The 15,258-nt window shown below is 29.3% G+C and overlaps 6 protein-coding genes across 6 annotated transcripts; 4 read left to right on the forward strand and 2 right to left on the reverse strand.

Moving 5' to 3' along the window:
* Positions 1–391: 391 nt before the first annotated feature.
* Positions 392–760, forward strand: RPB9 (DNA-directed RNA polymerase II core subunit RPB9; the record flags this gene model as incomplete). Its single annotated transcript, XM_064859890.1, has 1 exon — positions 392–760. The coding sequence occupies one exon, from the start codon at positions 392–394 to the stop codon at positions 758–760; it is 369 nt and encodes a 122-aa protein (XP_064713263.1).
* A 128-nt stretch (positions 761–888) lies between these two features.
* AFT1 (DNA-binding transcription factor AFT1) lies at positions 889–3,339 on the reverse strand (the record flags this gene model as incomplete). The annotated part of the gene is made up of 1 exon (XM_064859891.1): positions 889–3,339. The coding sequence occupies one exon, from the start codon at positions 3,337–3,339 to the stop codon at positions 889–891; it is 2,451 nt and encodes an 816-aa protein (XP_064713264.1).
* Positions 3,340–4,359: 1,020 nt separating this feature from the next.
* HSF1 (stress-responsive transcription factor HSF1) lies at positions 4,360–7,422 on the reverse strand (the record flags this gene model as incomplete). Its single annotated transcript, XM_064859892.1, has 1 exon — positions 4,360–7,422. The coding sequence occupies one exon, from the start codon at positions 7,420–7,422 to the stop codon at positions 4,360–4,362; it is 3,063 nt and encodes a 1,020-aa protein (XP_064713265.1).
* Positions 7,423–8,864: 1,442 nt separating this feature from the next.
* Positions 8,865–9,917, forward strand: PWA37_003363 (uncharacterized protein; the record flags this gene model as incomplete). The annotated part of the gene is made up of 1 exon (XM_064859893.1): positions 8,865–9,917. The coding sequence occupies one exon, from the start codon at positions 8,865–8,867 to the stop codon at positions 9,915–9,917; it is 1,053 nt and encodes a 350-aa protein (XP_064713266.1).
* A 1,222-nt stretch (positions 9,918–11,139) lies between these two features.
* Positions 11,140–12,818, forward strand: RPL7A (60S ribosomal protein uL30 RPL7A; the record flags this gene model as incomplete). The annotated part of the gene is made up of 3 exons (XM_064859894.1): positions 11,140–11,150; positions 11,610–11,703; positions 12,189–12,818. The coding sequence occupies 3 exons, from the start codon at positions 11,140–11,142 to the stop codon at positions 12,816–12,818; spliced, it is 735 nt and encodes a 244-aa protein (XP_064713267.1).
* A 641-nt stretch (positions 12,819–13,459) lies between these two features.
* On the forward strand, positions 13,460–15,082 carry DBP3 (RNA-dependent ATPase DBP3; the record flags this gene model as incomplete). Its single annotated transcript, XM_064859895.1, has 1 exon — positions 13,460–15,082. One exon carries the CDS (start codon positions 13,460–13,462, stop codon positions 15,080–15,082), a length of 1,623 nt encoding a protein of 540 aa, XP_064713268.1.
* Positions 15,083–15,258: the final 176 nt, after the last annotated feature.

A 15,258-nucleotide genomic window follows, 5' to 3' on the forward strand; every position in this document is an offset into this window, starting at 1 on the left:
AGATCCAGACACCCAGATGAAAATCAATATTTTATCACGTGATCCAGTCTTGTCTGGTGTATGGGTGGGTGAATTTCTTTTCTTTTTTTTCACTTGTTTCTTTCTTTCTTCTTCCAATTGAGTAATAATTCAAAAAAAAAAAAAAAATCTAAAGTTTCACTAATCTCTTTAAATTCTACTTCAATAACATGTATCATGCAATACTAGTATATGTCGATGGATCCAACTAGACCAAGAAAAGATCCATTGTAATACTAAAAAGGGGGGAAACAAACAAACAAACAGACAAACAACAAAATAGTAGGGAAACTGGGAATTGACGTCAGTGATATATATACATATAATATAATATAATATAAAATAATATAAAATATAAATTATTTGTTTAAATATGACTACCTTTAGGTTCTGTAGAGATTGCAATAATATGTTATATCCAAGAGAGGATAAAGACCACAAAAGATTACTATTCGAGTGTCGTACATGTTCATACGTCGAGGAAGCAGGTGCTCCTTTAGTCTACAGACACGAACTAATAACAAGTATCGGTGAAACTGCAGGTGTGGTACAGGATATTGGTTCGGATCCAACACTACCGAGATCTGATAGAGAATGTCCAAAGTGTCACGCCCATGAAAACGTCTTTTTCCAATCTCAACAACGACGTAAGGATACTTCAATGGTTTTATTTTTTGTTTGTTTATCCTGTTCACATATTTTTACATCCGATCAAAAGAATAAAAGAACTCAATTTAGTTAATAATAATAATAATAACACATATAGATACTCATGTGCATATACATATAAGCGTATATATATATAATGATATTTTATTACTTTTTTTTTAATTTTTTTTTTTCGAAAAATCTTCATTATATATTGAAATTTTACTGGAATATGTCCAAATCTTTTGCTTCTTCTTCTGGTTTCTTCAATTCTTCTTTATTTAATTCGTTTTTTGTCTTATTGGGATGCTTTGGTGTTAATTCACTCATCGTATTATACCCATTATTAATAAAAATATCTGTGAAATCAATTTCATTTAAATCAATAAGATTAACATTTTCACTATTCCCATTGTCATTGACATTCTCACAATTATTATTACCATTATTGCCATTGTCATTGTTCCTTAACTTCGTACCAGCAATAGCATTATCACTATGTATATTATGGAATGGTGTTTCTAAATTGCTTGAATGAAGATTCATCATATTTAAATGTGACTCATTAAATATGGGATCATCAATAAAATTGTTAATTAATAATAAATCATCATTCACTTCATGTAGGTGACTATTATAATAATTATTATAACTATTATTCACATTCACATTTATAGTATTACTATAATTTTTATTGGCAATATTAGTGTTTTTATTATTATTATTGTTGTTGTTGTTGATGTGGTGGTTTGTGTTATTCACATTATTGAAGCCATTATCAGTGTTGTAAATTCTATCATGTTTATTGGTATTTCCATGTTTGTTTAAGCTGTTAATAATATGATTATAGTTATTATTTAGAATTATATTTCCAGAATCGAACGGTCCATTAAATTTATAAAAATAATCAGTGTTATATGAATCAAAATCATTATGATAATATTCGTTTGCCATGACATTATTATTCCCGTTGTATACATAATCATCATTAATTCTCTGCACATAATTTCCTAATTCTTCATCGTTCTCTTCGTCATGAATTACATCTTTGGCTTTAATTATCTCCGTATGACTGTCATTATTACTTAATCCATAGAATGTACTTAGATTATTGTAACCTAGGCTAAAATTGTTTTCATAGATATGCTCATAATCACTATTATTCTTGTCACTATTATTACTACTTATGAAATTTTGCGATAACGGATTAAAATTATTAAAACTAGTAGATTTCTCTTGTATTCCCCAATCAATAATTCTATTTATAATAGATGCCCGATGTTGTTCTAGTTGTTGTTGTTGTTGTGATAATATTGACTGTAGTTGTGATAACGGTACTTCACTTGTGTCAATATTATTCATATTATCAGTTGTAGAGGAATCAATGTTCAGTACCGATGCATTATTTCCTTCTTTTTGAATAACATTATTTTTTCGACTCTTTTGTATTATTAAATCACTAATCGTTTTCCGTTTAGTATTATTACTATTGCTCATGACAGTGACCACTTTGCTAGAACTATTATGAATATTATTTGTTTTCATATAATCAGTATTACTTGAGATAGTATAGGAGCTAACGGGAGTAGATATAGGCTTGATTGAATTAACATTTGGTATAACAATATTAAAACTTTCAATTTCATTAGTTAAACCACAATCGCACGGTATCATTGAAGTTTGAATTGGTAAGTTACGTATTTTTCTATATTCTAATTCATCGAATTTCTTAATGGCTTCGATATCATTGTTTTCTCTTAATTTAGCTTTAAATTTCTTGTACTCTTCGGAATTTGGATCAAAATTTAATTTATGGGAATGGGTATTATTAACTACTACAATACTCCATTTATGTCTTTTCAAAGAATATGTTGCACGAATACGGAATGGACAAACATTAAATCGCGATATAGCTCTTTTCTTTTTCACTCTCGGTTGTTGTGATGATAAACTGGCTAATTCTTGTGACATAGAAGTCGAGGTTTTTAAATCATTCGCTTCCTTTACTTTCTCTGATGTTTGCTTCTTAAGATCTGTGTCGTCATGAATAATAAATTTCTCTGCACATTCTTTTACTGTATCCTCAAATGTAGATGTAATTTTATTTGGTGTTCCATTAGTTGAAGACTTTCTTGATTTTCTACCTCTCTTTGATGCCTTGCATTTGAAGATAACTTTGGTATTATCAGATCTTTCAATTACAATTTCAATACCCATTGGATAAAAGATTTTTTGTAACCACGGTTTAATCTCGGCTTTATCTTGGAAATTGGGTACTGGATCGAGGTGAATCAATTTATTCTGATCTTTGGAAATTACCATTGGGATATTTCGAGGGGTCGTCAGCATTGATCCATCTTCATTCTTTAAAACAGGGTCATATTGCTGGAAATATTTTGGCTCTGTAGATATTGATGCAGATGTCAATACAGAGAGGGAAGTTGACGTTACTGTTGATGAAGTGGAAGAAGAAGATAACGATAGAGTTTTTGATAATGTCAGAGATCCTGTTTCCTTTTTAACTTCAGTTTTATCTTGAATGGTTTTTGTTGGAGTTTTTTCACCTTTGACAATCTTTAGATCATTCTTGGAATTTTCCAAAGAAGGTATATTTGTAGGAGAACTGGGTTCAGATATAAGTTTTTTATTAGAACTATTTGATTGAGTTACCATAGTAATTATTTTAATATTTATAATTTTGTTTTTTAATAGGTTTTATAATAAATATATCTACAAAAGGAAAGAAAGGCTTCCGTTGAATTCTTCGTTCTTCTTATTTTATTTTCTAATTTATGTTTTACGTGAATATATGTGTTACGTAGTCATGCAATATGGATATCTATTTAATAATACAAAACAGGTAAAAAGTTGGAACGGGGTTATGATATAGAATTTTTAATGATAAATGAATGACTTATGATTGAAAAGAATTATAAAAGGTACAAAATGTAATAGAGTTAGATAAAATAAAATATAAATACACCCTGTACATGTATTTGAAAAAATATACTATTGAAATATGCCTAAGAATTAGTATTAGATTAATAGTTATTCTAGTAATAATTAAAAATAGATGAAAAATGAAAGAAGGTTTCACTAATCTATAGAAAATTGTTTCCGTTATAATAATACTATGTTAATTTCTTAATCTTTTGAAGTTGAACTTAGTCTATTGTATTACCAAAAAGATTCTTTCAAACAGATAATTACATATATGTCAATGAATGAAATGTAGAAAGAGGTAGAAAGTAAAGATCGCAGAGGGAAAAAGGAGAATGTTGAAGACAAAAATAATAGGACTTTAAAAAAATCAGTCCTGGTTATTTGAGATTAGATAATATTCATTTTTCTCTTATTTAGTATATTGACAGAGTTATACTTCTGAATATGGCTGTATTCATTAAGGCCATACAGTGTTACAACAATACCATAACAGTAATTCTTGAAACAACTTGAAAGGAAATAAAATAACAAAAAAACACAATTTTTCACCCATTTACGGGATGTAGTTTCTATGGCAACACACACTTTTCCAGGTGCACTTACTTTTGCACATTGTTTTCTTCTTTTTTTTTTGTTTTTCGCTAAAATTTTTCTTCATCTTCTGTTTTTTTTTTTGTTTTGTTTTTTTATTACTTCTAAAAGCTTACCAAGAAAATAGTCAGTTTAACTCTTAGGAGGTTCTGATTTTATTCAATGTTTTTGCTTTTTCAACTTACCTGAATTCGAGGCTGAAGAAGTAGCATGTGTTCTTTTAGTATGTGGTATTTTGGTAGTTGATAATTCCTCTATTTGCGGAGGCTGTGGGATCTTCTGATCCACTTCAAATACAGGATTAATATGAGTAGAATCTTCTCCATTTAATAAAAATGGTGAATCTTCCATCATTAGTGGTGACATTCCACTTAACGTGGGTGGTTGTAGGGGTAAGAAATCTGTGTCTTCGGTTGTTTCTTGATGTGATGGACTTTCGTGTGTTAAGTAGTCTTGAAGATCGAATGAATCCGCTTTATTGCTACTAGTATTGTTTTGGTTAAAGTTTGCAGTTATCGGATCATTATTTTCTGAAACATAGTAATCTTGTGGCGACCTAACTGAATTTCTAAAATTGCTTGTATTTGATATATTCTGAGAATTACTTACTGGATTATATTGAAGATCATGCGAATCTAGCATAGGCATTGGACTCATCAGTTTAGGAGTCAAGTGAGTCACCATATCTTCTAAATGACGAATTCTATTGTCTTGCTCTTCTATATTATCTTGTAAACGAGCGAAAATTGCATTGTTATTGCCACCAGTGTTTTTTCCATTTACCACACTGATATTAGCCGTATTTTCATTTCTTGTTTCTGTTTGCGGACTTGTTGTATTTGAATTTATTTCTTGTATTATTGGAATATTACTGTCTGCGCCTCCATCCTCAACTGGTATTTCAGAAATTCTGTTACTGCTGTGGTTAATATCATTATTGCTATAAATGTTTGGCATTGTATTTGAATATATTGTGTTATACTGTTGTCCCATTAGAGTAAAATTCTCATTACTATTAATATCATTACTGTTTGAATAGGTAACTTTCTTTTTCAATAACAGACGATCATTTCTTTTACCATTATTGTCATTTTGTTTACGATTAATAATATTACGGTTTGGTGATATTGGCTCAGATGGAGAATTGTCAATATTTTCTAAACTTTCAAGATAAACTGCATTATATCTGCTTCCACTCTCTGATGGGGTAATTATTTGAGGACTCGGTTCACTGTTGCGACCATAATTGACTATTCCGTTAACAACTGAATTTGTAGGGTCGCTGATATTCAGATTACTACTTCTAAATTCATTAAATGTGTTATTGACATTAGAAGTATTGTTACGATTAGTGTTATTAACATTGTTATTAACATCATTTGGATTTATGTTCCTTCCATTATTACTATTGTTGTTGGTGGTGGTGGTGACATTATTTGGTGCCTTATCCTTATCCGTTAACCCATCCATAATCTTTTTTTGATCTAAAAGAGGCATCATAGCAGCCATGAATCTAAAGATTTTTTCCAATATTTGTTGTTGTGATCTATACCTTTCTCTGGCAATCATATTTTCCTTCCATAAGAGTTCGTTATCTTTATTAATTCTTAGTAAGTCTTTAGATATAGCAATTTGATTGTATTTGATCTGTTCTAATTCATTCAACACAGTACTAATACTATTTTGTAATGGAATAGAATCTGGTCCATTAGTAATATGCAAGGTAGTGTGAGAATTTAGATTATTTGGTAATTGGAAACTATTTCCTCTCAACAAATCACTACTATTACTATTATTTTGATCATTTTGGATGGTCTGTAATAATTTTTGATTAATATTATAGTTGGGACATGCATTGCCATTGACTTGAATACTGTTAAGATTTCCATCTACAAAACTATTATGATTACTACTGTTATTAACATTGTTGTTCATTGTGTTATTATTATATTGAGTTTGAGTATGATTATGATTGTGTGGGGAACCACGTTGTCTAACAATATGAACTAAAAGATCTTCTCTACCTCTAATAAAATTTTCATTAGCAAATTGCCATTTATCATCTGAGCTACCTTGAATGGAACCAGACCTTATATCTTGGACTTTATGCCAACCGTACATGTTCAATTGTCTTACAAAGGAGGCGAAATTTGAATGCTTGAAATACCTTGGTAAAATTTCATGGACAAAAACTTCTCTATTTTTAACAATAAAAGATTTTCCATCATCTGCCCATTGAATTAAGTCATTATTATTATCGTCATTTACCATATTCCATAATTTATTAATGAATGCAGGTCGTGTTTTATGTTGATTATGTCTTCGATGAGTTGGAGAATTTTGAGGAATATGATTACTGCTTATATTAATAAAATTCTTATTATTAGAAGTAGTATTAGTTGTATTACTAAAATTGTTATTTGAAGAGATAATTGAATTTTTTATAATATCTGCAGAATATAATGGAGCTGTATTTCTATTAATGCGACCTGTACTAGCATTAGTATTATCATTTGCATTAAGATTGCTATTATTGGATCGTCTCTTATTGTCATAAAAATCATTTAAATCATTGGATGATATATGTTCATTATTAAATATGCCTAATGGGGAGCCCATACGCATAATATTTCTTATATCTGCCTTAGCATCTCTTGCTAACATTAATGTACCTCTTCTATTATTGCTATTATTGTTGTTCAGAACCGTTGGTTTCATAAAGGCAGGATTAATAATATCTTCTATAGTTCCTGATGATGCATTATCTGTAATTACACTATTAGAATTAGAGCGACTAATATTATTTTTCTGATTCATAGACTGTGAAATATTGTTACTATCACCATTTACTTTAGAAGACTCATTATTTGCTGAGTTCGATATATCTACTAAGTTAATAGTGTCTTGTTGGTTATATACACCAGCTGTGGTAGAATTATTATTATTATTATTATTATTATTATTATTGTTGTTGTTGTTGTTGTTGTTGGTTTCCGTAGCACTGTTAATCACTTGTGTTTTAGAAATTGGGACATCGTTATGTTCATTGTTTAAAAGTGCATCATTTGTCTCAAATATACTATCATTATGTAGAATACTGCCTAATTCATGATCATACAATGATGTTAATTTATTATTCTCACTAATATTTATATTGTAATTGTTGTTATTAGCAGGACTCACATTACTCATATTATTATTAGTGTTGGTATCTGAATTCATGGTTCTTGATAGTCTAAAAACGTGTATATATAGTTAAATAGAAAATGATAAAAAGAACCTCCCTAGTAGTAATACAATTGAACTTGTTCAATAAGATTAAAACAATGGATCGACTTTAAAAGTGAGTTTCTAGTATGGTTTATATATTTTACCCTTTAATTAAAGCAGTTTGTTATATTATTTTTTATCTATTTCTGTGTATAGGACGTTTGTATTGTCCTCTATTTGAGATTTCAACCAAATTTTTCCTTTCGTTTTCAAGATTTTCTTAGAAATAATATGACTATTATTTAAATACTTGGACGATTTTTCCGAATAACATGAAATAATAGAGAGGAATGAAAAAGAAGGAAAAACTAATAAAGAGAAACAAAAAATGAGAAGCACCGAAAGTTGTTCACTCAAAAATCTGAAGAGAGAATAGATAAGAAAGGAGAGAGAAAGAAAAGAATACGCTAATTGATGTTGATTCCTGAGAAAAAGAATGATATATTTGTATGTTATTATGTGAAAGAAGATTTGGAGACACAGGGTCACACTCATAATTATGGAAAATAGCAACCATATTATAAATAACTTAAAACGAATAACAACGAGCCAAATTTATATGGAGTACTAGATTTGTTAAACCTCATAGATATAATATTTATTAATATCATGTTATTAATATGTGCTTTATGTGAAAGTTCTGTATTTCTTTTTTTGTTTTATTGTTTTTTTGTAATTCACAATTTAAACTAATTATTAAAAACATTACTGATTGGAAGCAAGATGATTTTTTATGTTAGCAATATCTTGTTTAATCATACTTTACTGTATATGATTGTGTTATGCATATTTACTTCTAATAGATGAAAAAGGAAAAGAAATTACAAATAGTATCATATGAGAAGTATGCAAATATATAGTATATATCTTTTTCTATAGATATCTGCTAAGTTGTAGCATTGCATTATTCTTTCTCTTTTATAATTCTTCTCCATTATAGATTTATTACTGTGGTAAAGCATATCAATATATATCTACAAGTATAAAAAAAATTCCTGTATTCTTATTTTGAAAGTCTTTAATCTTATGCTTCTAGTTAGTTTAGAATAACCGCTGAGAGCTGTTACAACTATACACGATTATTTAATTATATTTGTTTTTATTTTTGACTTCATAATATCAAAAAAAAAAAAAAGAAAACAAAAAAAACATATGAAATAGGATAGACAAGAAGAAAAACTAAGGTTACTTATAACAGAACAACTACAGAAGTTTCAACGGAAGGTTCAATAAGGCTGAATGGTATATTTATGGGCATATTACTGTTTCATATTATAAAAATCAAAATTGCACGGCACACTATTCTATTTCTATATCTTTTTTTTGGCTGTTATTCTGTTCAAGAAGTAACTGAATAAGTATATCGTTTTTGTACTTTCTTAGCACTAACAGGTATGGATCACTTAATATTGGATAAAATATGGTATAAGATAACAAATGATTCTCAGAGTGAGTATATTTTAGGATCACAGCTGGCTGATTTTATAAGAGAATTAAATAAGTCAACCGATTCCGTTATTATAACATCAGATCAAATCGATTCGGTTAATAATTTTAGCTTAAGTAATCCAGATATTAAAATTTATAAATTTGCTATCGATGAATTTCTAAGTAATTTGATTGGTTTTAAATTTAGTCAACCTGTGGAAGCAGTAACTGACAATAAAGAAAAAAATACTTCAAGGACAGAATTTAATAAAGGTTCAATTTTAAATGATATAAATTATGATAATATTAAAGGCCAAAAGAAGTCAGAAGAACTAGAGAAAGTAGAGAGCATTGAAAGTGATGACTTACAAGAAGAGATAGAAAATTATAAGAATAAGTATGATATTCTTCGGAAGGAATTTGAGTTTTATAAGAGGAAACAAACCTTAAATCAAAAAATACCAACTAGTGAATTGAATATAGATTATGAATATACTGTTAATGAATTTAAGAGACAAATTGAAGAACAACGAAAGATAATGTTAAATATATCACAGAATATTGAAAATAGACATAATGATTATAAGAATAACAATAATTACAACACCCATACCAACAAAATTGCAGAAACAAGCAGGAATATAGATAATAGCAAAAGAGATAATGAAGTGAGGAAAGATATAAGTGTTATTAGATATCTTTACCAATTTGGACAAATTCTACTGGTTTTTATAATTGCAATAATATTTTCCTCAATATTATCTAAAATTGTTTTTCCATTGGCTAATAGTAAACAGAAAGATAATTTTAATTTATATGAGAATAACATGGATATGTTTGATATGTCTTTTCAAGTAGATCCATGGTGGACTAAATTCAATACACTTAGTCATTTAATCTATAAGTTTCAAGATTGGTATAATGATGATAACTATGATGTTGTTGATGATATACGATCCACGGATAGTGGTATAAATGCCGTGTACGATGAAGTATTCGGTATAAAGAACATTAACTGACAATATCATGTGTTTCCATATCTTAGATATATATTTGCATTATGCTCAGCTTTTTCTACCAGACTGTATAGATTTGGTTGTTGCTAAAACCCTAAAAATAAAATATTAACTTACATATTTTTTCTTTTTGCACATAATAATGGAACCTTTTTACTTTCTTTTTCTTTTTTCTTTTTTTTGCTTTTTTCTTAGTTTTGCGGAAATGAGATCAACATTAGATTTTGACAAATGGGAAAAAAATTTGTTCAATTTGAGGACATTTCTGTCAAGTAATAAATATAAAAGACGAAAGAAAAAGATCGTCAAACCCATTTACTTCTTTGACGTGTATCTTGAAGGATATCTTTCAACATGTCGAAGTGCATCACTCGATCTTACGACATGATAAAATATTGGTGCTGTTTACAATAAAGCGAGCTGTATTTTACTATTTTCTAATATTATACATGGCCGTGTAGCCTGTAACTTTGTTGCTAATATTAAGGCAACTTTAATAAATATTTATATATATTTATATGTTTATATGAATATAGTGATGATATGTGTCATTAAGACATACAAATAGTGGCTAGCAATTTTTATTTTTGCAATGAAGTCTACTTTAAATAACACCATCTTTCGGGACTGATATATTCATAACATATTATATATTTATATTTTGAGTTAATTGGCTTGTTTGTTATTCGTGTTTCGAGTGTTGATTAATCACTCTGAGCGTTTTAATTTAGTCTTTGTTCCTTTTGTTGGGAACCTAAAGTCACTGATTACTCGGTTTTAAAGGCACTGTTATCTTGTAATTTCACGTAATCCATATGTTTGTTCTGGTTTTAATCTTTGTGTATCCTCGTGGGTGCACCGAAATAATAAACACCCAGACCTTTTGTTACATAACAGTCCTTTCTTTTATTTTTTTATTTTTTTTTCTTTTTTGTTTTTTTCATGTTTTCTCAACAAAGAGACTTTCCTATTTAAGAAATATCAGTCTATTCAATAATCTTTTTTTTTTTATTCAGTTAATTTTTTGAAGACGCAATTTTCTTTGATTTTTCCTCAGGAATAATTGCATTTTCCAGATTTTTTGTAGATGTGACTAACGCATCTCAATAAAACACAAAATTATATAAATAGTGCATTTATTACGAGTGGTGTTTTCACTCTTCGCTCAGCTTCACTATCCTATGTAAACAAGAAGGAAGAACCAACCGAGCAAATCACAATTACAATGGCTGCTGAGTATGTCTATTTTATATAATTGCGTGTGTTACAATGTTACATTGTTTTGTGAATATTCCAATTCATAGATAGTCAGTATTAAGTGGTTTTTTTATTGCTGTTGTTATAGCATATATATTTCGCAAGGAGTATATATTTGTGATTATATCGTAGGGGATTACCCGTTTGGGTCAAAGATGAGTCCATGTTAATATGTTACTATCAATTCTGAATTTCATTATTCTTATTCACCAACATCTTGATGGCTTTTAATGGGTTGATAGTTTCATATTTCCTGCTCGTCTCTGTTATTACTCCCTTCTATCGAATGAAAAGTGGTGTTTTCAATTCGATGTGACAGTTGTATCTATATCATATTTATCATTTTTTATAAGTAGGTTCCTTTTGCTAACAATTATCATCTGCTGGATTTTTTTAATTCCAATTGTATTTCTACTAATTTGTCTTTTTTTAAAATAGAAAGATCCTAACTCCAGAATCTCAATTGAAGAAGGCTAAGGCCAACCAAAAGACCCAAGAACAAATTGCAGCTGAAAGAGCTGCTCGTAAGGCCGTATGTTAACGATGTTTTTTGTTTTCCCGACATAACTGTTTTTATTCTAATGGTGTTCTTTCTATGATGGCATGATTCCTATTATTATTTCCTTTATGCAAGAATCAAACCTGTGTGTCTTTAACTTGTCGTTAATCTTTCTATGCTATGATGAAGATTATTTGTATCCCAATACAATATCGACTAGTCAATGACGATGTTGTCGTAACTTTTATCACCATCTTTCGCCTGACGTGTTTATGATTGATGATTTGTAAAGGCACATTATTTGTTTTTTTATTGGAAATGAAATAATCATTATTCACAGAAAGTGTGTTATAGATTCTAACAGGAATTCTGTTGAGGATATTGTTGAACTGTTTTACAGTGTTTTTTAAAGGATTACAATACTAACAGATTATTTTTCTTCGTTATCATTTTATTGTGTTTTATTGCATTAATGCTGATTCGATTTCTCTTTTTTCATTAATATTTGTTTAATTTAGGCTAACAAGGAAAAGAGAGCTATTATCTTAGAAAGAAATGCTGCTTACCAAAAGGAATACGAAGCTGCTGAAAGAGCTGTCATTCAAGCTAAACGTGATGCTAAGGCTGCTGGTTCCTACTACGTCGAAGCTGAAAAGAAGTTAGTCTTCGTTGTTAGAATCAAGGGTATTAACAAGATCCCACCAAAACCAAGAAAGGTTTTACAATTATTAAGATTGAACCAAATCAACTCTGCTACTTTTGTTAAGGTTACCAAGGCTACTGTTGAATTATTAAAGTTGATTGAACCATACGTTGCATACGGTTACCCATCTTACTCTACTGTTAGACAATTAGTTTACAAGAGAGGTTACGGTAAGGTCAACAAGCAAAGAATTGCTTTATCTGACAACGCCATTGTTGAAGCTAACTTAGGTAAGTACGGCATCTTATCCATTGACGATTTGATCCATGAAATTGTTACTGTTGGTCCACACTTCAAGCAAGCTAACAACTTCTTGTGGCCATTCAAGTTATCTAATCCATCTGGTGGTTGGGGTGTTCCAAGAAAGTTCAAGCACTTTATCCAAGGTGGTTCTTTCGGTAACCGTGAAGAATTCATTAACAAATTGGTTAAGTCTATGAATTAAAAAATGAGAGAATATTAGGTCTGTTTCAAAAAAACATTTTGTTTCTTTTCTAATTTTCCCTATTCTTATCTTCAATATATTTCATTAACTTACACAACATTTTTATATGTATCATATAATACTGTTAATTAATAATTATATGAATTCATTCATCCATTAACTTTTCTTTTCATGATTAGAAGTCATTCTAAAAATAGTATTCTTAATGTAATCATTTGTTCTTAACTATTTATCATCTTTACTTTTGTAATGTATATACGTGTATATTATTAAATTATTTAATGTAAACTGAATTACATCAACAAGCTACTTTTTGCATTTAGGTCTTTTTTTTTGCTCTTCATAATGTTGTGGTTGATCTCTTGATAACATGTACATATTTGTGTTATATAATTTCTATAGTAGGACCCACCACTTTTTAATGAATGTATCTCAGTTGATTTTTGAAACATGTTAGCGTTTTCTTTTTATTTTTTACAGATTTTGATACATCCAAAAAAATTTTTTTTTTAAAAAAATGCGATGAGATGATTTAACATCAAATAAAATATGAATGTCGTTTATTACTTATGTATGTATTATTACCTAAGTCACAAAAGTTCACAGAAGAAATAAACCAGCAGATTATTTTGTAAACAATCATGACCGTAGACCAAATTAAACAAAAGAATCACAAAAAGAGAAATTTGGAAGAATCTCAAGATTTAGTGGTTAAAAAGAAACATAAGAAGGAAAAAAAACATAAGAAAGATAAGAAGGATAAAAAGGATAAGAAAGCAAAGAAAGAGAAGAAAGATAAAAAGACAAAGAAAGACAAAACTACTAATAGTGCTGATTCTAAAGAAGAAAAAGTTGTAACCAAACAGGATTCAGTTGAACCGGTTGTTTCTATTCCCTCTACAAATGAATCCAACTATGTTCAAGATGAAAAATTAACTGCATTATCACAATCACACATTGATGCTTTTTATGAAGATAATGATGTTACTGTTGAAGACCCAGTAAAAGCAAACTTACGTCCTGTCATATCTTTTGACTATGTTAAATTAGATTCCAGAATTCAATCTATTATTTCTAAATTTCCAAAACCAACACCAATTCAAGCTGTGGCTTGGCCTTATTTATTATCTGGTAAAGACGTGATTGGGGTTGCAGAAACAGGGTCTGGTAAAACTTTTGCCTTTGGTGTTCCAGCAATTAATTTATTGATAAGTAACGCTCAACCAAAACCAAAGGGAGTTCAAGTATTAATTATATCTCCAACTAGAGAATTAGCCTCTCAAATTTATGATAATTTAATCACTTTAACTGATAAAGTTAATTTAGAAGCATGTTGTGTATATGGCGGTGTGCCAAAGGATGAGCAAAGAATGAAATTAAAGAAATGTCATGTTGTTGTAGCTACCCCAGGTAGATTATTAGATCTAATCCAAGAAGGTTCTGTCGACTTATCAAAAGTTAAATATCTAGTACTTGATGAGGCCGATAGAATGTTAGAAACTGGTTTTGAAGAAGATATTAAAAGCATTATTAGGGAAACAGATGCAAAGAAGAGACAGACATTGATGTTTACTGCTACTTGGCCAAAGGAAGTTCGTGAATTAGCTTCTTCTTTTATGAGGCAACCTGTAAAAGTATCTATTGGTAATAGAGATGAATTGACTGCTAATAAGAGAATTACTCAAATTGTAGAAGTTGTCGAACCACGTGCCAAGGAAAAAATATTATTAAGTCTTTTAAAGAAGTATCAATCCGGTGCTAAGAAGAACGACAAAGTTTTAATTTTTGCTCTTTATAAAAAGGAAGCTGCTCGTGTGGAAAGAAATTTGAGGTATAATGGTTACAATGTATCTGCTATTCATGGTGATCTTACTCAACAACAAAGAACCAATGCTCTTAATGAATTCAAATCTGGTAAGACTAACTTATTATTGGCTACTGATGTTGCTGCTAGGGGGTTGGATATTCCTAATGTAAAGACAGTTATTAACTTAACTTTCCCATTAACTGTCGAAGATTATGTTCATAGAATTGGTAGAACTGGTAGAGCTGGTCAAGCCGGTGTTGCTCATACTTTGTTCACTGAAGAATCTAAACATTTAGCTGGTGCTTTAGTTAATGTATTAAATGGCGCTAATCAGCCTGTTCCAGAGGATTTAATCAAGTTTGGTACTCATACTAAGAGAAAAGAACATGGTGCATACGGTGCATTCTACAAAGATGTTGATATGACAAAAAAACCAAAAAAAATCACTTTTGATTAAAAACTTGATAATCTCAAATTTTTAGTATCCATTAGATAGAGAAAGTAAAAAGATAAACGAATGTAATTGTCTCTGTATATTATTATTACTCAATAAAACTGTTTATAAAACAATTTTAAAGTGTTATTATGACTAAGTATATATATATATGTGTGTGTGTTGAATTATTCTTCCTA

Source organism: Arxiozyma heterogenica (genome assembly GCF_036370985.1).
Source record: "Arxiozyma heterogenica strain weizmannii chromosome Unknown scaffold_27, whole genome shotgun sequence".
NCBI lineage: Eukaryota > Fungi > Ascomycota > Saccharomycetes > Saccharomycetales > Saccharomycetaceae > Arxiozyma > Arxiozyma heterogenica.